The sequence below is a fragment of the Mytilus californianus genome, unplaced genomic scaffold (genome assembly GCF_021869535.1).
Source record: "Mytilus californianus isolate M0D057914Y unplaced genomic scaffold, xbMytCali1.0.p SCAF_6, whole genome shotgun sequence".
Taxonomy (NCBI): domain Eukaryota; kingdom Metazoa; phylum Mollusca; class Bivalvia; order Mytilida; family Mytilidae; genus Mytilus; species Mytilus californianus.
Window position 1 is genome coordinate 120067774 of NW_026262712.1, and position 20896 is coordinate 120088669.

Below are 20896 nucleotides of genomic sequence, written 5' to 3' on the forward strand. Positions count from 1 at the left end.
GAGAGATAAACTGTAAAGAGCAATAATGTACAGCAAAGTAAGACCTACAAATAAGTCACATGACCAAAATGGTCAATTGACCCCTTAAGGAGTTATTGCCCTTTATAATAAATTTTTAACAATTTGAACATAAATTTTTACAAAATAATTTCCACTGAAACTACAGGGCCAAGTTCATTATAGATAGAGATAATTGTAAGCATCAAGAATGTTCAGTAAAGTAAGATCTACAAACACATCACCATCACCAAAACACAATTTTGTCATGAATCCACCTGTGTCCTTTGTTTAATATGCACATAGACCAAGGTGAGCGACACAGGCTCTTTAGAGCCTCTAGTTAGAAGTTACTATTTTTAAAATTTAAAAAATGCTGATTAAGGTTTATTAATTTTAGCTATGATTATGTATGTCATTTTCTATTTTAAGATGTTTATGATGTATTTAAATTGGTTATTATGGTTAAATTTGAACTGAAATTAAGACCATGACTGAGGGAAAGAAATTTTTTTAGGAAAAAGGGGGGGGGGGACAATTTTCTCCTCAAGACTTCAGAAATCAAAAAGAAAATCCTTCAATTTTTTTTTTTTTTTAAAAGGGGGGGGGGGGGGGTCAATTCGCAACAGCATAGTGTATTGCACAAAAGCCAAAAATTGAATATAAATTCAAATCATATAACCAATTCTAAGTTCTTTAACTACAGTTATTCTGTGTCAGAAACCTATTATGTGTCAAATATTGAATTACAATCCAAATTCAGACCTGTATCAAGCGCGAATATTGTGTCCATTTTTGCCCCAACTGTTCAGGGTTGGACCTCTGTGGTCGTATTCAGCTGCCCTCGGCGAAACAAATTATCGCCTATTATTTTGAAATCTATAATAGATAGAAACTAACTTTTATCACGAAAATTGATCAGACGGACAAGATCTACTATTAAGTAAAGTGGCTGAAATCGTCAGAAGACTCCTTATTGGAGTTTTTGCCCTTTTATGACGAATTTTACCAACTTTAGCTCATCTGGCCTAAAAGGAATGAAGTAAGCTTTTCTCATCACTTGGCGTCTGTCTTCGTCGTTAACTTTTACAATCATCTTCTCATCTGAAACTACTAGGCCAAATTTAACCAAACTTGGCCACAATCATCATCAGGGTATCTAGTTTAAAAATGTGTCTGATGACCCAGACTGCCAACCAACATGGCGGACATGGCTAACAATAGAACAGGGGTAAAATGCAAGTTTTGTCTATTATCTTGACAACTGCTAAGAATGCCATTATGGAGAAAATCTGTCAGTGGCAAAGATGTTCAGAATGATGAGATCTACTTCATATTTTCTATTTACTTCAAAACTATCAGACGACTCCTTATATGAGTTATTCCACTTAAATGACGAATTTTATCGATTTTCTCATTTTTACCTAATATCTGAAAAACTATAATAGATAGGGAGAAACTTTATATACAAAAACTTATCAACAAGACCAAATCTACAAATAAGTCTACATGGTCGAAATCATCAGACGACTCCTTATTAGAGTTATTGTCCTTTAATGACAATTTTTATCTTCTTGTGTTTTGCCTAATATCTGAAAAAACTTATCCATAGATAGAAACTTAAATAAGCAAAAAAGATCAACAAGACAAGATCTACAAATGAGGTCACAGTCTTGAAATCGTCTTGACGACCCCTTATTAGAGTTATTGTCCTTTGATATTGATCTTTCCCATTTTTTGTGTTTTTGCCTAGTATCTGAACAAACTATAATAGATAGATAGAAACATGTTGGTTCATTTATATGTTTTGGAGTTGAGTGTGACGTCCATTTGGGTTTGGGGGGGGGGGGGGGTCATAGATTTAGCACCACCGCCAGCTAGTCTACTTTGTGAATGAAGTCTCTTCTGCTGGTACGCAGCCTTTACACTATCAAAGATTCTAATAGCAGTGCCTTCTCGTGGCAATACACGGATACCAGGGTCTACATGGTCTAGCATTTCACATGTTTCAGGTTAAACTGCTAGGGATCTCGGAGCTGCAAGGGCCCTAGATATGCAGTATGTAGGCCTACCGGCTAGAGGATATACCCTAACACTCGCCAACCTTGACCCAGCTATGGGTTAGGTAGTCGGTTAAACGAGAATCGAAGCCCAGAAAGGCAGCTCATCTAGGAGAAGGAAATCTAACGTTAACATGGTAAAAACCATGTTAGGATGGCATCATTAGCCGTGGCAGGCAACCATTCTAGAGGAAGGAAACCTAGATGAAAAATCCCTGGCCTTCTAGGTTGGAGCGTTTCGTGGTATATGGCTAACTACCCCATCCTGTACAACAACTTTGTTACAGAAACCATAACAAATGAGATTAAAATTATAATTTAGGCCTTATGTCCAACCGAGGACGAAGAGGGTAGATAGGTAGGTATACCCTCTATTTAGTTCCAGTAAGCATGGTAAGCACGTTGAAGTTCTCGTTGTGTCTCTTGCATTTTGTTTTGTTTTTTATTGTTCTTTGTCTCATCGTCATGGTCCCCAAGTTTCTTTTTTAGTTTGTACCACCTATCCCGTTTTTTTTATGAGTTGTTTCAAGTGCCTATTAAGCCACAGGCATCAATCCATCTTAACGTTACTCTTTGCTGTTTTGGGAGGTTTGTTCTTAATGCTTTCCTTTTTAAAATATATTCCATATATAATGAGCGATGGATGGTTTAATGTTATTTATTATATTCTCCACATGTTGCTTAGCCATACAATGGTATCTGGCGAGGTTTTTGCTGGTTTCTTGCTGGTGTAATACACTAAGTCATGGTCTGATATTCCTGGTATGATCTCAATCCTACAGAAACTAGCTGGATTGTTTGTAACTATAAGATCTAATATATTGCTCCTCCTGTGGGTTCTTCGACTAATTGATTTAAGCCGTACTCATGCATCTAGTGTGTCTGTGAATTTATGGTTCATGTATTTGGTGTTAGATAAAATTGAGAATGGAAATGGGGAATGTGTCAAAGAGACAACAACCCGACCATAGAACAGACAACAGCCGAAGGCCACCAATGGGTCTTCAATGCAGCGAGAAACTCCTGCACCCGGAGGCGTCCTTCAGCTGGCCCCTAAAAAAATATGTATACTAGTTCAGTGATAATGGACGTCATACTAAACTCCAAATTATACACAAGAAACTAAAATTAAAAATGATACAAGACTAACAAAGGCCAGAGGCTCCTGACTTGGGACAGGCGCAAAAATGCGGCGGGGTTAAACATGTTTTTTGAGATCTCAACCCTCCTGTATGCCCTACTGTTCTTCCAATTTTATCATGGTAGGTTGAAATCTACAGCGGTTACGGCAAATGCATGGTTGATCCTTTGACATGTTGAACATGATGAATTGGTGCTCTTTCTATTCTAATGCCAAACTGATTTATGAGGTCTTCATTTGATATCCAAGGGTTGTAATATGAAAATGGGTAGATTGCTTTGTATCCAACGAGCTCGTAGTTTGCACCATATGCAGTTTCAGTCCGTTCGCAATTCTGGCATGTCTTGTATGTTTTTTGTAATTTTAGTTCATTTATATGTTTTGGAGTTTAGTATGACGTCCATTTTCACTGAACTAGTACACATTTTTATTTGGGGGCCAGCTGAAGCCCACCTCCGAGTTGCGGGATTTTCTCGCTGTGTTGAAGACCCATTGTGGCCTTCGGCTGTTTTCTGCTCCTTGGTCGGGTTGTTGTCTCTTTGACATATTCCCCATTTCCATTCTCAATTTTATTATGGTTATGGTATATTTGTTTTTTACTGTTATATTGACGTCTCTTCCTTATATGTTTGTCATTTCTAAATACATTGTATTCATTAGGGAAACTCTGAGAGTGTTTTTAAAACTATGATATGCTGTTGTCAATCCACTTCAGTCTCCGTATCGAAGATGATACTCCGCAATTGTGCTATCAATCAGATTCTCAAGTTGAAGCTTAGGGACGACATCAAAAGTTCAATGTAGGATAAAAAACATAATTCACATAGTTTTTTTCACTGACCCCCCCGCCCCCATCCTCCCCTCTTAAATTAATTTGGGAAAAATTGATTCACCAATATGGATATATGTAAAATCGATTTTGGATAAACAAAACTTGCAACAGTTTTAACCCCCCACCAAACCCAACCCAAACTATTTGATTTAAGTTTTTTATCCTACATTGATCTTTTGATGTGGATGTATATAGTCCCTTAATTTGTATTAATTTATTGAAAATTTACATCAGTTTAAAATGCCCAAATATTGTTTTGATTTAGTCGTCTTGGTGGATGATATCATCTCTGGTTTGTTGGTATGGGACTTTCAAGTGGTCATTCGATCCAACATGATGCTAATAAACTAGTTTTAAGTACTGCTTGAAAACCATGAGAAAACAGAATTTTAAGTAATTTAGACATTTACATGCAATGCAATCCCACGAAAAGTTGCTCACATGTTCTATCTTCAGACTGGATGAAATTGACTGATTGGGCGGTTGCTTCTCTTTTCAGATTCTGTATTTATTGAAATATTCGAGGAGGACGTTGGAGGAGTTGACCAAGGCAATTTGATAGCAAAATCCAAAGAAAAATAACATTTAGATAAAACTGTATACATTGGATAACTGGTATAGAAGTGAGGGATAAACAATAGGGACAGGACCGAGCAAATTCGTTTGTTCCGCTAATAATAAATTTTATTTTGTTCCCCGGCGGCGCCGCTCTCAGTTCACGGCAGGCTCGGCACTGCTTCTAGATTTCCTCCTGATTTTTTCTGGAATAATCAAGACCTTGAAAACCACTAGTTAAACCGTTTGTTCATTTTATCAGAAATCCAAGTCCACTATTAAGGTCCAAGGTAACTTGACTTCTGCTATTTATTAACAGAGATATATATATATGTAGGACTCGGAACCGCGATGGTACTCCGAATCGCGATGGTCACGCTGAAGTGCGATGGTGACATTGTGACGTTAACTTGTTGATAGCTACGCTGAAGACCGATGGTGTTTACGCTGAAGTGCGATGGTCTGCCTGTGACATTGAGTGAAAAGCAAAATGTACATGGGCTGCATGAAATAACATCATTAAGATTTGACCAAAGTAGCTGCTAGCCTCGCATTTAAAAGATCGTTTAATTTCTGTTCAGGTCAAACCAAAGAATTTTTGATAAAATCTAATTTTACAGTTGCCAATTCTCCGATCAGCACGCAGCAGTATGGAGTTAGAAAATAGATTGTATGGTTCAGATAAGCATAATGGGCTTGAATGGAAGAAAATGTCTTTTTATGGGATGTTCAAGGGCGCTAACAAAAAAGGGTTCAGCGTATGTGTCTATATATAGTATTAAGCATGGTCCATCTCATTTTATAAAATATAATTTGTTCACGTTATATATGACAAACTTAGAAATTTCTCCCAACAATCATTCATCCATTTATCTGATGTCAGAACAGTGTCCAAGAAGTAAAATTAGCCAATTATATTAATGCTTGACTTATAGCGTGACGTGTCATGTATTCCACCAAAAACTTTAAAATTAGCTGCTTCTCCGCTGATGAGGAGAAATTTGGAAGTACACGTAGGCACCAGTCAGGTTTACTTCGGCCAAACTTGTTGTAGAAGATTAACACTGTTACCGCAATAAAATTATGCTAGAGAGCCGGTGTTCTTACAAAGCAGGATTTATATCAACTTGGTATAGCAAAAACATTGCTAATGATTAATTTTATCATAAAATTGTCCACACAAAATCACGTGACGCATACTTGAAGAGAAGTCAAAATTTATATCTAAATCAATATATTTTATCTATTGTGCAAAAAGTTTGCGGCATACTTCCGAACACTGGTTAACACATTTGCTGACCAAGTTCATCTTTCAGCTGCTTTGCTCCTCATGATTTGCTGCCTGAAATGTTTTTGTAACTTCCACCTGTACTGCTCAAAACTGTTCGGGACTTGATTCGTTCGTTACATTTTATTTTTTCATTCCTTCCTTTCCTGGCCTGCGAATCCATGTTGTATTTTTAAAAGTAACATTGTATTTGAAAACGTCACAATATTCAAGCGGCATGCCAAACCATTGCAATTCTTCTTCTTCTTTATAGTTCAGCACTCCATCAACATACTGATGATAACGTGCCGGGCACTGATGTCACTATGCCGCGCGTGCCGCGTGGGATATATAATTTCTATATTTACAGTTAAATATATACAAATAAAAGTTCAAAGTAATTTTCTTTTTCTTCTGTTTTGTACTATACATTTTGGTTAAAACTATATACAGTGTAATATTAATTTAAATGTGTAGGTGTTTTGTTGAGAACAGATATTGGGATCTGTTCTCGGAAACAGTCTAGTGTAGTACATTTTACTGCAGCTACAGGTAGAAGGTTCCATTGCAATATTGTTCTAGGATAAAATGAGTACCTATATGAGTCTTTAGATGTTTGTATTGGTCTGTAGGAATGACTGTGTGGATTTTGTCTTGTTCTTGTGTCAGATTGGATGAGCAAGTCTGTTGGATAAATAGCTACAATTCAAAGATGGTGTATTATTTTATAGAAAAAGATGATGCGCCGTGTTCTTATTCGCCTTTTTTTCTAGGGTTGTCCAGTTTAGAACTTCGGCGTGGACGATCGCACTTCAGCGTGACCATCGCATTTCAGCGTCCCCATCGCACCTCCGAGTCCTACATATATATATATATTTCTCTAATTCTTCGTCAATTTATCCCTTTCTGCACCCATTGTATAAAAAAATTTAATCAACGTGTGGTTCCTTTGATCTCAGTTCTTCATTGGTTAAAATCCGATTATGACGTCGAATTTTCCTGCTTTCCTCTGAATTTCCTATTGTGACGGCATGAAAAAAGGCGACCATGCCTGATGACGTCACATAGAAAGAACACATCTTTTTGCAGATCATTCAAAAATAAGGAATAAGTTTGCCTGCATGTTGTTTGAAAATCATTAGAGAAACAGATTCCACCACCAAATCTCGTGTAATACGATATTTATCCACTCTCGACAGTTAAATTTTAAATATTTAAAACGCTCGGCGAGCCTCGCGTTTTAAATTTGAAAATTTAACTGTCTCGAGTGGATAAATATCGTATCACACTCGATGCAGTGGTAGAATCTATATATATATATGTCTCTCTGCTATTAAGGTATTTAAATGATTAAAAAAAAAAGAGGGGCGAAATATTACAAAGTTACATGAATTTCTTTCTGTAAAATGTTACGTTGAATTTCAATAAAAACAATTCAAACACAGATTAACTTGGGTAAAACAATCCCCTTTAATCATAAAATGTTCACCAACTCTCATTTTTTTTAAAGAACGTCGTTGCTTATTAGCGTATGTGTACTTATAACGGTCTTTGGACATATCATTTATTTCGTAACCGGAAACAAACTTTCAACTTCCTCTTTTACTTTCATTTTGAAGACGGTGTGGTGCAACCTTTTTGGTCGTGTCTATATCCAGACTCATCCAACATCATTACCGTCGTAAATTAATTCTAAGTTGATAGAATAATAAACAAACATGCCTCCTAAATTCGATCCAACCGCAATTACAGTTGGTAAGCTTCATATTCCCAGTACATTTGCATTGATATTGACGACGTGTACACAAATTATTTTTTTTTTTATAAAATTCAGCTACAGTGGTGACCTAGCGCACAGGTCCAGGAATTAAATCAATATTGAACGGTCTCACTAATTAGTGACAGGAAGGCAAATGTAACGTCAAGAAAGTTAATATAATCATCGGAGACCTATTTTGGTTATAAAGTTTTAAACTCATTTCTTCTTTCCTTTTCTAATGTTCCTTTATAATCAATTGAACATTATCCTTCTTCCGAATACGGGAGTAGACTGCTAGGTAGGAGTGTAAAACTTCCCGGAACTTGTTTGCTATGTACATATGGACCTAAAATAAAATTTCTACAAACAATGATTTAAAATAGTCTAGAGAATAACATATGTACATTATGTACAGTGGCTTTGGTGGTTTTAATAAGTAGGTGTGGGTCCGTCAAATGTTGGAGTGGATATGCCACTTTTGAAGGATTCTAGGGTGTCGGACTAGTCCAAATAATTATGACGTCTTGAAACTATTTTATTTTTTTGCTTTGACGCCTTGCTGCGTCAGACATACAAGTTATTTACCGGGCGTTGCTATAAAATCGTATTATTTTTATAACTTGCATACCCTCTCCCCTCCCCCCGTTTAAAAAAAATCAATAAAATAAATATGTACATTTGATAAATAACATTTGGAATAACTTGTGATAACCCACAGACACTCTATACGTTGACACTATTTTCTTCCCATTTTGCCAATATTTATCATTATTGATGGAAAGTCTAGTGCTGGTCGATAATCTTGAGAGTTCAGGGTAGAGAATAGGGTTCATAGTAGATTCTGGTATCACACTCTTTAGCTGCAAAAGTTGTGCAGCGAAACCTTACATTGTAGCTCTTGGGCCCTTATAGTTGTTGGTGGCTTTGAACTAGCTGTCAGTAACTGCGAGTACTCTTGGATCTGTACTTAGTGTCTTCTTGTTGTTTGGATGTACAAGTACCCGGCCATGTCCACTTGTATTTGTATTTTTATCTGTGGTTTATATTTTAGAAATTTTTAGCTCTCTATTTTTCAGTTGGACGCTCAATTTGTTTTGTTGTCGCTTCATGATGCTAAATTAGTCTTCTTGTCGCTAAAAAGTTATATATAAATAAGAAGATGTGGTATGAGACGGCTTTCCACAAGAGACCAAATGACACAGAGGTCACTGTAAGGCCTTCAACAATGAGTAAAACCCATACCGCATAGTCAGCTATAAAAGACCTGAGAGTACTCGCAGTTACTGACAGCTAGTTCAAAGCCAATATCAACTAATAAAAAAATCATGCATCTTAGACTAAAATATCAATCGGTACACATCCAATGGATTTAGTGTAAAGATGTCCTTAACAGTCAGAGAAAAACATGACTGTGCAATGCCAAGATACAGGTATCGACAGATTGTAGAGCCATGAATGTGCATATGTATATAAAAATAATATTTAGTTTGATTTTAATTTACTGAAAACAAAATCAATATTAATACCAATAAAAACAATATTCAAAGATCTAATTATAGTGTTGAATTGGTAACCTTTTACATGTAGTTTATTGAAAGGATCGATAAGTTTACCCGCAATTGATTCAGAGTTTCTATTATGCAATTGTATGTAGTAATTTGATTGGTAATTTTGAACGAATTGTTCCAACTCATTATAACTTTTAAATGTCTTTCCCACATATACATCACACTCTACCATTTTAAGACTATTTATTAACTTAGAAAAACTTCACTTACTATATAAATATTTATAAAGTTTAGTAGTAATCAATTTATTTACTAATTGCGATAGTTTCCGTGTATATTTCATGTTTCATTCCTGATCTGGAAGCGGGTATGCACAGCATACCAATGCCAAATTGGGTATTTGTCTTTGCATGCAGGGATGCGCAGACACTGCCTTTAAATAAATGAACTGAAAAACTTGGGTTGATATACTTCCCAGTAGTCAGCACTTCTGTGTTGACAAGAATTATCGATATGATCAAAATTATTAATTCATTGTTCACAAGACTTTAAATTTTTTCGATTTTTTCTACCCCAGGAATAGATTACCTTGCTGTATTTGGCTATATCTTACCGAATTTTGGGTATTCAATACTAATTAACTTCGCAGTTCATTTGGCCTATTCATTGCTATTTAGATTTTTAATACGAGAATCACTGACTAATCTTAAACTCCTGTAGACCAAACGTGCGTCTACGTTACACACCTTCACACCTTTAATCAAGGTATCTATGAAGAGTTTATTGGATATTCCTCTTTCCAATCACATTAAAATCTTGATTAAAAACTAATTTGTAGGAAAATATTGAAGTTGTTAAATACGTGCACCTTCTAAAATTCTACATTTTCCCTCAAAAATGGAAATTTCTTTTTGGACACCAAATAAAACCAAATATCTTCAGTGTAGTACAGATTTTTTTAATCAAAATCGGTAATCAGTTGTGAGAAAAGTTCTAAACTTATTATACCTATGTGTCTCTTATTGAAATATGATTTTTGATTAACTAATTTAGATTGGATTGTCAAGGCGTGCAAGGTCTGAAAACATGCTATTAGCCTAGGGTTCATGTTCTTTGACACGTCAGCATCCAATCAAATCTTCCCTCAACTTTCAAAAACATTGTAGGGTAAACTGCCAAATATTACAGAATATAGCATAGTAATTCTTTGTTCTAACCATTTGATTTCTCCCCACATTGCCTTACTCTTTATGGACCAACCTTATTACATGTATAAACATTTCTCAACTTAGCTTATCAATAAATTCCATTGTTTAATTCATTTTTGAGGGATGGTTGTAGGGGCTGTGATCCCAAAAAATTAATCATTATTAATTCCCGAGTCCCCATAAGTGTTTATCGAAAATTCCTGTGAAAATAAAGGCCTATTTCCTAATTCCAGAAAAAGTTCCTTCCGTCCCTCATTTTTAGCTCGTATATCCCAGTTTCATCCATCATCATTTTTATGCCCCTGCTGTAGCGGAGGGGGCATTAAGTTTTACCCTTGTCCGTCTACGTCTGTCCGTCCCAAAATTGGTTTCCGTTCTCTAACTTTAGTTTGCCTCAACCAAATGTTATGAAACTTATACACAATACTTATTACCACAAAACACAGATCAAGTTTGAAATTTGGTGGCGTCACTTTTACCGTTCTAGGGTTGTGTCCCTTTACAAATGGAAAAATTGCTGAATTTTTGGTTTCCCTTTACTTAAGTTTGCCTCAACTAAATGTTATGAAACTTATACACAATGCTTATTACCACAAAACTCAGATTAAGTACAAATTTGGGTAGCGTCACTTTTACAGTTCTTGAGTTGTGTCCCTTTATAATTTTATATGCACAGTGGAGTCATCATCTGTGTCCTATGAGCACATTCACCATTTATTTATTTTTTTTAATCTCAAACTTTACCTGAATATTCCTTGGGAAATCTAGTATCCAGGATGAATCATCCACAATCATGGCTGCTGTTGCTATAAATAGAACGAAGATGTAAGGGGACTGCAGTTTTTTTTACGCCTGTATAAAAGGACATATATGGTGTACCAGATGTTGAAAATTCCTACACAATATTAGAATTGATGGTAGAAAGCTATTTAAAAATCAAGAATTGAAAATATAAATTACTACAAACTTTATACTAGGGATTTGAGAATGTATTGTAGACCCACTTTCAATTTGAAAATTTCTGGTCTGATTTTCCCCGAGTTGTGGAAATATATCATTCATCTGTATGGTATAAATTGAACCTTATCAATCTATGCTGATTTTCTTAAAACAATCTTGAATGTAAAGAACATAAGTATACATGTCACAAATTTTGTTAAAGATAATTATTAAGAAGAAAAATAAATGAAATTAGAGAGTAAGAACCAACTATTATAACTGAATTTCTCCTCTGAGGCATCTTCGATACCTTTACCTGAATATTTACCAATTAAACGAGCACTAGCAGTTATTTAAAGCAAGCTCTGTACTGCTGATGAGAAATCAATCCATTCTTGTATGACCTTGTATCATTTGCTGCATACTTCATAAGTGATAAGGACCTCGGTGGCCGTGGTCTTAAGTAGTCTAGCTACTGTATCACTAGCCAGTCAACCCCGAGGTTGTTAGTTCGAATCCCACACAGGGCAGGTGTACTTGACTCCAATTTTAATTGACTAGGATTGTCAGTTTTCCTACTAAAGGTCTTGGTTCTCTCCAGACACCCCTGCTTCCTCCACTAATAAAAACTGACCGCCACGAAATAGCACAACAGTGTTGAAAGTGGCGTTAAACACCAATTAATCAATCATAAGTGATTTCATACAACAACATTATAAACAGGAAGTCATAGTCTTGTGTAAAGTCGGAAACAAACTTTCAGGAAAAACAAAGAGAACCATTTTAGTATTGCTCCAAATTGTGAAATATCCGAGAAAAAATAAGATAAAGTGAATGAGCAACTACAGTATAATTTTAATTATCGGTAATTTGTGTATTTTTCCTTTGATGTGTACTCGCTGATAATGTCAGTATCAGTGGACTGGTTGTGATAAAAAAAATATTGGGTCAGTTTGCAATTGACATGCGCGAGTGTATCACGTAAGGATCTACTTTCCCTTTCATTCACAAAATTGTGCGTGATTTTTTTCACATAAAGCACAAGTGTTTTGGTGAATGAAACACTTGTCATTGTTTGAAACTTTCAGTAAACTTAGTTAAGCCTTTTTGAACGATTGTGTGAAAATTTGAACAGAAAATGTACAAAAACCCAATAAACTTTTTAAAAAAAATTTGCGTTATCTGCAGTATTATTGATAGCTTTCCTTACTTTTCACAAGGAGGTATAACTAACATATCGTCCATGCTATTCCGATCTGAGTTTTTATTCATACACAGTCTGGTGCTGTTCCAAGTTGTCTTCTTTTTCTGTTTCTTGAGAAGAATTTGTTCAACCTGTTCAGTCACTATTAAGTGTTACAATTCATATTTAAAGGCAACACATAAATAGTGACCAAAAAGGTACCGCTATCGCATTAGAAAAGCTAGGTGGAAAAAAAATGAAATGTACACATTTTCGACATTTTTGTGGGACCATCATACACAATTAAGGAGATGTGGTATCATTGTCAATATAAAGTAAAATAGACCAAAGTTGAGCGACATCTATTAAAATGAGCTTGTTCATATAATTTACAATCAGCACACAGACTCGTTGCCTCCTGCCTGTAAATAAATGTCTGCTTACTCATACCACATCTTCTTATGTCTATCTGCTTACACATTGCTTTCCTAACATGATTTGAAATCCATGTGATCGTTTTCAGGATGAACACTGAGCATATTATGACAAAGCAAATTATCCATCCAAATAACTAAAAGATTTAACTTGAAGTTTTAACTTCTAAAACAATGATAAATCTGCTGATTCATATCGTATCATTCTATGCTTGAGCCTTTGTTAAATATACAGAAATTTGACTTGCAGTATGCTACCATTATTATTCGGCTTAATTAAAGTCATGTTTAAAGCAGAATTAATGAAACCCATACTTTGTGCAAGAGAACGCCATGTTTACTGCACTGTGACAAAATTTCAAATGACGTAACGCAGCCTGTGACGTCAAGTGTGATTATAATAATAATAAATACTTTATTAAATTAGGGTAAACACAGTTAGTTACAATTACTAATCTTCCCTGAAGCCCTCATATACAATACATGTAAAAAATAATAAGAGGAGAAAAAAAGCAAACATACAACATATTAACACAATCATATAGTCATGATAGTTCAATGTACATGTACCATAATTAGAACATATAAAACAGTTACAGATTGCATGTAGTGAATAGATATTATATACAAATCAAAATCATACATTCAAAAAAAAAGAGTAATAGTTGCAATCATTTCAAGACTGAATATTGGGACTGTCTCAAGTATTGTTTTATAATTTGTTTAAAAGAAAAAGTGTTTTGCACGTTACACATTTCATATGGTAGTCCGTTCCATAAAACTGATTCAGAATAAGCAAAAGATTTTTTAAACAGTTCTGTTTTTGGCTTAGGAACTATCAAATTACCTTGAGTGACCCCCCTTAAAGCATAAGGATTATTAACAGATATGAGTTGAAACTTTTGAAGTAGGTACTGTGGTGCTTCTTTCTGCATACATTTATGTAGCAGTAAATATTTGTGGTATTTGATTCTGTTTTCAACTGTCATCCATCCAAGTTCTTTAAATAAGGGGGCTGATGGGGATAAAGGGTCTGCATCAAGAATTAATCTCGCTGCTCTTTTTTGAAGTTTTAATATTCTTACCATCCCTTCATTTTTACATTCTCCCCAAACAATACAGCAGTAATCGATGAGCGGCAGAATATACCCATTATAGTATGCTTTCTTGGCATTAATATCTAAACATTTCTTTAATTTAGAAAGAAGGTACATGAAATGCTAGCACAAATTTGATCAATTTGATTTGTCCAGCTAAGTGTGCTGTCAATTTTAACATCTAATAATTTTTCACATGATGAATTTTGTAGTGTTTCTGAATTTATTAGTAAATTTGGTTGAAAAGATTGAGTTGATAACTTCTGACTTGTTTCAGTAACCAAACATTTTGTTTTTTTTGGTATTGATGAACATATTATTCATTTTGCACCATTCTTCAACTATGCATAAATCTTCTTGTACATCATCATGTAAATTTTCTATGTTTTTCCCGGATTTATGAAGAGTAGTATCATCAGCATACAAGTCTGTTTTACAATTTTTAATGCAAAGGGGAAGGTCATTTATAAATAAGACAAATAATAGAGGACCTAGTATAGATCCTTGGGGGACACCAAATTTCACATCTTTTTTATCAGAATAAACATTGCAAATGTTTACTTGCTGTGTTCTATTACTCAGGTATGACCTGAAAAAACCTACTGCAGACTCACTGAATCCATAAATAGCAAGCTTTAAGCACAGAATGTCATGATCTACAAGATCAAATGCTTTTTTGAAGTCCCAACAGTATTGCTAGGTTTAAATTACCATCATTCATTTCTTGCAGCCATTTGTCAATGATATCAATAAGTGCAGTTTGACAAGAATGATGTGGCCTGAAACCTGATTGTGTAGGATATAAAAGTTTAAATTTAGACAAGTACTTGTACATGTTATTTGAGACATGCCTTTCTAATACTCTTAATAGAGATGGAAGAACAGATATTGGTCTGTAATTTGTAGCTAAAACCTTGTCACCATCTTTGTAAACTGGTGGTACCTTAACATTTTTCAGTAATGAAGGATATATACCAGTATCTATCATTCTGTTGAATATATATGCGAGAGGAGTGGCAATATATGGGGCACTTATTTTAAGGATTTGGGGTCCAATATTATCAGTTCCTGATGATTTATTTACATCAAGTTTGGTTAAATCATCAAATAGCTCATTTATCTTTATTGGTGGTATGGTAAATTTCTCATGTTTTTGTTGTTTTAATGGATTATTAATGAATGTGCTAAGATTATTGAAATCTGCCTTGTCAACAGATGTAATGTCTCTTTGATTCAATGGGATAAAGTAGTTCGTTTGTTATTTTCTCTATTATTGTAGTGATTTTCATTTTTTTTAAATTACTGATAAAAAGAATAAAGGACTTTATCACAATATCAAATATCCAAGAAAATACAAGTTTTTTTCAATTCACGATAATTAGTACCAACGTAAATAAATGAATCCACAGTATACTGTAAAATCTGTTCATAATATTTTGAATTTTTAAATCATTATTGTATGCAGCATTTCCTGAAATCTCAATAATTTATTTCACATATTTGTCCATTCTTCAACAATCTCAGTAATTAATCACACATGTTTGTCCATACTTCAACAATCACAATAATTAATCACACATGTTTGTCCATTCTTCAACAATCACAATAATTAATCACACATGTTTGTCCATACTTCAACAATCACAATAATTAATCACACATGTTTGTCCATACTTCAACAATCACAATAATTAATCACACATGTTTGTCCATTCTTCAACAATCACAATAATTAATCACACATGTTTGTCCATTCTTTAACAATCACTATTATAAGACTTAAGTGCCGACAAAATTTTCTTTACATGTCCATTTGTGCATTTTTTGTAAAATTTAGGACTGAAAAGGGTACTGTAATGACTGCAACGTTCATAGTTACAGATTTATCTAACGACCATTTTAATATACACAACATCTTTTATTTACCATGTTTACAAAAATTTCTGTAAAAGATCATAGGTGGAACAATTGTTAAAATCAATATTACTTAATATTGTACATTTTTTTATTTTCAGTATGTGTAAGAGCTGTAGGTGGAGATTGCCCTGCTACATCAGCATTGGCCCCCAAGATTGGTCCACTTGGATTGGTAAGTTTCAATGTCCTATTGCATTAGTAGCGACCCTGCATCTTTGATGGTTACATGCTGTTTCTTGAGTGCAGGAGATCATGGGTTTAGCATTGCAAGGCCAAAAATTAACTTTATAAAAATAATATTTGCTTCTTTTTTGTCACATCGTAAGGAAGAAGATAAATGAATGATTGGATTGGAGTCTGAAGAAAGTTTCTGAGTGCATATGCAATAGTACTGGCTACTATAAATAGTTTAGAGTAATCACAAGATTGGCAAGTAAACCTAGATTGCTCACGGTTCTGTAAATATAAATTCTATGCCACATGAGCACCAATATAACATCAATTTTCACCCATTTTGCATAGAAAGCAACAGATATCTTTAATGATATCTTGGATGCTATGTATTGTTTTCATAATTGTGTATGTATTTCACCACAGTCAAGTGAAACATTGGTTAAACATTCTATTTTAATTTGAATTTCATTTTAGAAAGTTATGTACATCCTGGATATTTAGAAATTAACAAAATGCATGTTTACTATTTTCAGTCCCCTAAAAAAGTAGGTGATGACATTGCCAAATCAACAGCTGATTGGAAGGGTTTGAAGATCACTGTTAAACTGACAGTACAGAACAGACAGGCTAAATGTGAAGTGGTTCCTAGTGCTGCCTCACTTCTTATTAAAGCTCTCAAAGAACCACCAAGGGACAGGAAGAAGGTCAAACATGGTCAGTAAAAAATATGGGATTAATATTTAGCAGTCATTAACCCTTTCCTCCATAATGATGTCTCCCCTTTCCTTCATAATGATGTCTTTTGATACATCCCAAATACCTTCATAATGTAGCCTTTTGACTCCTCCCCATTTCCTCCATAATGATGCCTTTTGGCCTTTACCCCTTTACTCCATTATCAGGACGGGGGCGGATCCAGCCATTTTTAAAAGGGGGGGTTCCAACCATATGTCCCCATTCAAAAGCATTGATCGTCAAAAAAAAGGGGGTTCCAGGACAACTCTATGTGGTACCTCAGTTGTAGCATTTTGCCTTTTAAGTATATAGTATCAGACTTCATTAAATTTTTATCAAATACAAAATGTATTTGCTTGGAAATATCTTGCAAGAATTTTCCTGATGAAATGATTAATTAGGCCATGCATTATTCATTATTATGCTATGCGAAATAAATCACCAAAAAAAGTTCCAAGGAGAAAAGGGTTAATACAAATTTGATAGAATGAATCATGTACCTGTACTACAACTGAATTGTTTTGGGTCTGTTGAAAAGGACTTGCATGAACTGTAAAGTCAGTATTTCTTATGGTACATATAAATTTCTAAACTAGAATTGTGTTCAGTCACTGTAAGTTTACTAAAAATGTGGGCAGTTTTATAAAATAGGATTGAAATACCAACAATTTAAGCATGCCGAAATGTACAAGTACAAAACAAATTATATGAACTTTTATGTCTTATCATATTTATCCGAGGTCGAAGTTGAGACAGGCAGTCATCCTAAAGAGAGCGACAACTAATTAAAACTTATTCTACTTCATAAAAAACATTTTAATAGATTACAGTTTCTAGGTTCTATCAATTAAAATCCATAGCATTTTTGACTACTTTACCAATATGCTGTACAAAAGACCCAATAACTTATTTTTTATACATAAACAGTGAAACACAATGGTAACATCACATTTGAAGAAGTCATCAAAATTGCAAGACAGATGAGACCAAGAAGTATGAGCAGAACACTTGCAGGAACAGTCAAAGAGGTTTTAGGTTTGTATATATTATAGGACTCTCTAACAATAATTTACAATATGATCTCTATAAATAGACCAGGATGCAGGTTAAGTTTTCTTCTTTTTTGTCTTGTTAAATTTTTGAAATGGCATAACATTAGTATACTTTCAGGGAAAATTTCATTATATGCATGTAATTTGTATTATAAGACGAGGGGTTATTTTCCCCTAATAATGGGATTATGATAAAATCTCAAAAAGATTTCCTTACGTTAATTTGACTTTAGCGGAAGGTAAGAGTAGGGAACAAAAAAAAACATTTAAATAAAACCTAGCAAGGTTTGGCCTTCGAGATCATGAAATTTAATATCCATTTAAAAGCCATTTATCATTGTATATCATAAAAAATTTTATTGTAGCTATTCTCGTCTGTTTTTGGGAAGTTGATAAAATGAAAGATATGTAAATGAGGAATATGGCTTACTTGTATAATTGTTCAGGCTTAGTAAAAGATTCATTTTACAAACCCTCGTTAGTTCTATTTTCACAGATTCTTTGAAGTCTTGTACAAATTATAGATTTTAAATGGGATTTCTAGACTACTGTTACAGATATTTGTTTCAGAGTTCATAGTAATCATTTATGTTTATCTAAATAACCTTGACAATGCTGAGTTTATATGTAATGTAGAGGCCAATAGCCATTTTTTTACTGCAATTTCTTGGTTTAGTTGAAAATTGTCTTCAGGGTCCTATATATATGCGTGGGGTCAATATCCAATTGTTATAATTTTGCTTTCAGTAGCCCCACAGTCTGATAAAAATCTGAGTAATGAAGATTTAAAAAAAATTTTTTTATATTAATATATATCAGGAACTGCACAGTCTGTTGGGTGTACCATTGACAAATCAGCTCCACATGACATGATTGACAAAATTAATGATGGAGAACTGGAAGTTCCAGAAGTAAGTCCGTTGATTGTATATAGAATCGTGCACTGATTTAAATGAATAAAAGGAGATATGGGGTATATGTAAAGGGCAGCAATCCAACTACAAAAATATCGAAAAATGTCATCTAGAGAACAACAATAGATTACCTGTACTAGCAGTCTGCACCAAAATCTTTTCCAACTACTACTCCAAAGACCAATATTCCAACAATTTTCTTATGTGTCTAAACAAATAATCCTAATGGTGCAGACTGGACTGGTGCCTATACATAATGTTGAGCTCTAAATCATCCAAAGACTATAAAAGATGTAATAAATTAAGACAAAACAACCAAAGATCAATTGCCTTTGATATGTAAATTTTGAAGGTTTTTATACGACCGCAAACAAATTTTTGTGGTTGTATATTGGTATGACGTTGGCGTCGTCGTCGTCCGAAGACACATTGGTTTTCGCACTCTAACTTTAGTTTAAGTGAATGGATCTCTATGAAATTTTACCATAAGGTTCAATACCACAAAAGGAAGGTTCTGATTGATTTTGGGGGTTATGGTACCAACAGTTAAGGAATTAAGGGCCAAAAAGGGGCCAAAAATAAGCATTTTTGTAACTTCCAGACATAACTTGTGTGTTAGTGTATGGATCTCTCTGACATTGTACCACAAGGTCCAATTTCACAAAGGGAATGCTGGGATTGATTTAAGAGGTAATTGCCTCCAAATTTTAGGAATTAGGGGCCAAAAAAGGGGCAAAAAACAAGCATTTTTCTAGTTTCATGACAATAACTTGTGTGTAAGTGTATGGATCTTTATGAAATTGTACTACAAGGTTCCATATCACAAAGGGAAAGCTGGAATTGAGTTTGGGGGTAATTGCCCAAAACGTTTAGGAATAAGGGGCCAAAAATAAGCATTTTTCTAGTTTCCAGACAATAACTTGTGTTCAAATGTATGGATTTGTAACATAACATACAAGAGATATGAATACACCCGCCCAATGGACCTATAAATCACCTTAAATAATAGTAAACCAATTCAAATAAATCACCTTAAATAATAGTAAACCAATTCAAATAAATCACCTTAAATAATAGTAAACCAATTCAAATTTTCACTAGGTAAAAAACAAATAAATCATGAATTTATCTTCAATACTGTTAATTAAAGTTCTTTATTTGATTTGATATCTATAAGTAAGTCAACATGGCCAAATTGTCGCAACAGTTATAGGATTTATTGCCATAAAACGACATTTTTTATCTCAAAAGACTTTAATAGATAAAAAGATAGATATAAACAATCAAACTGTTAACTGTAAAAAAGATCCTCACAACAAGACATACAAAAAAATGCTACTAAATTAGATTCACAAATACACAAACATACCTGTTTGCAATAGTGAAAAATAAATATCAAAATTGCATATTTTTCACTAGTTGAAGGATTTAGGCTTTTGGGAGCCTCTTGTTTTCAATTTGATAATTCAATACCAAATCAAGTACAAGGATATACATATCATAGTATTGGACAGAATGTTGGTGCAAAAGAATTATGAATTGTACTAAACACAAATGTCTAAAGTTGAATTAAGGAAAATCGAACCGAAAAAGCTTTAACATGAAACTCTTGCAGTGATTGACACATGTACATCCATCATATTATATAATACTTTCAAAATTTTGAATCATGTGTATTGCTAATTAGAGTATCAGGAACTGTTTGGGAAACATGAATGGCAAAATAATTTTAGATATCAGCATATCTTGAAAATAATAATCTCTATTTACTTTAACATGTTGTGACAATAACAATTTGATTTGATAGATATTTTTTGTTTCTTTTCAGGAATAAAGACAAGAAGAAGAAAAAATAGAAAAAAGACTGAAGTGATTTCCTATGTTTCTTTGTACAGAAATATTACATCACATCAAATCAAAATATTCTTTATTGTCTCATTAAATTGCCTATTTAGACCATACAAATCATGACAAGTCACAAAGTTCATATAATATCCCATTTAGACCATACAAATCAATACAAGTTGCAAAGTTAATACAATAGCCCATTAAGACCATACAAATAAATACATGTCACAAAGTTCATACAATATCCCATTAAGACCATACAACCATACAAATCAA

At 33.9% G+C, this 20896-nt stretch overlaps 1 protein-coding gene across 1 annotated transcript; it reads left to right on the top strand.

Moving 5' to 3' along the window:
- The first annotated feature begins 7431 nt into the window (after positions 1-7431).
- Positions 7432-20693, top strand: LOC127705802 (60S ribosomal protein L12-like). The gene is made up of 6 exons (XM_052210153.1): positions 7432-7607; positions 15996-16069; positions 16605-16785; positions 17734-17841; positions 18678-18769; positions 20601-20693. The coding sequence occupies exons 1-6, from the start codon at positions 7571-7573 to the stop codon at positions 20604-20606; spliced, it is 498 nt and encodes a 165-aa protein (XP_052066113.1). The 5' UTR covers positions 7432-7570; the 3' UTR covers positions 20607-20693.
- The last annotated feature ends 203 nt before the right edge of the window (positions 20694-20896 follow it).

What these genes read in the sequence shown, in the direction of transcription:
- LOC127705802 (XM_052210153.1), top strand. Translation starts at nt 7,571, where the DNA reads ATGCCTCCTAAATTCGATCCAACCGCAATTACAGTTG. An exon ending in TCCAACCGCAATTACAGTTG is followed by an intron (nt 7,608 to 15,995) that starts GTAAGCTTCATA and finishes TTTTATTTTCAG; the next exon opens with TATGTGTAAGAGCTGTAGGT. An exon ending in CAGGAAGAAGGTCAAACATG is followed by an intron (nt 16,786 to 17,733) that starts GTCAGTAAAAAA and finishes ATACATAAACAG; the next exon opens with TGAAACACAATGGTAACATC.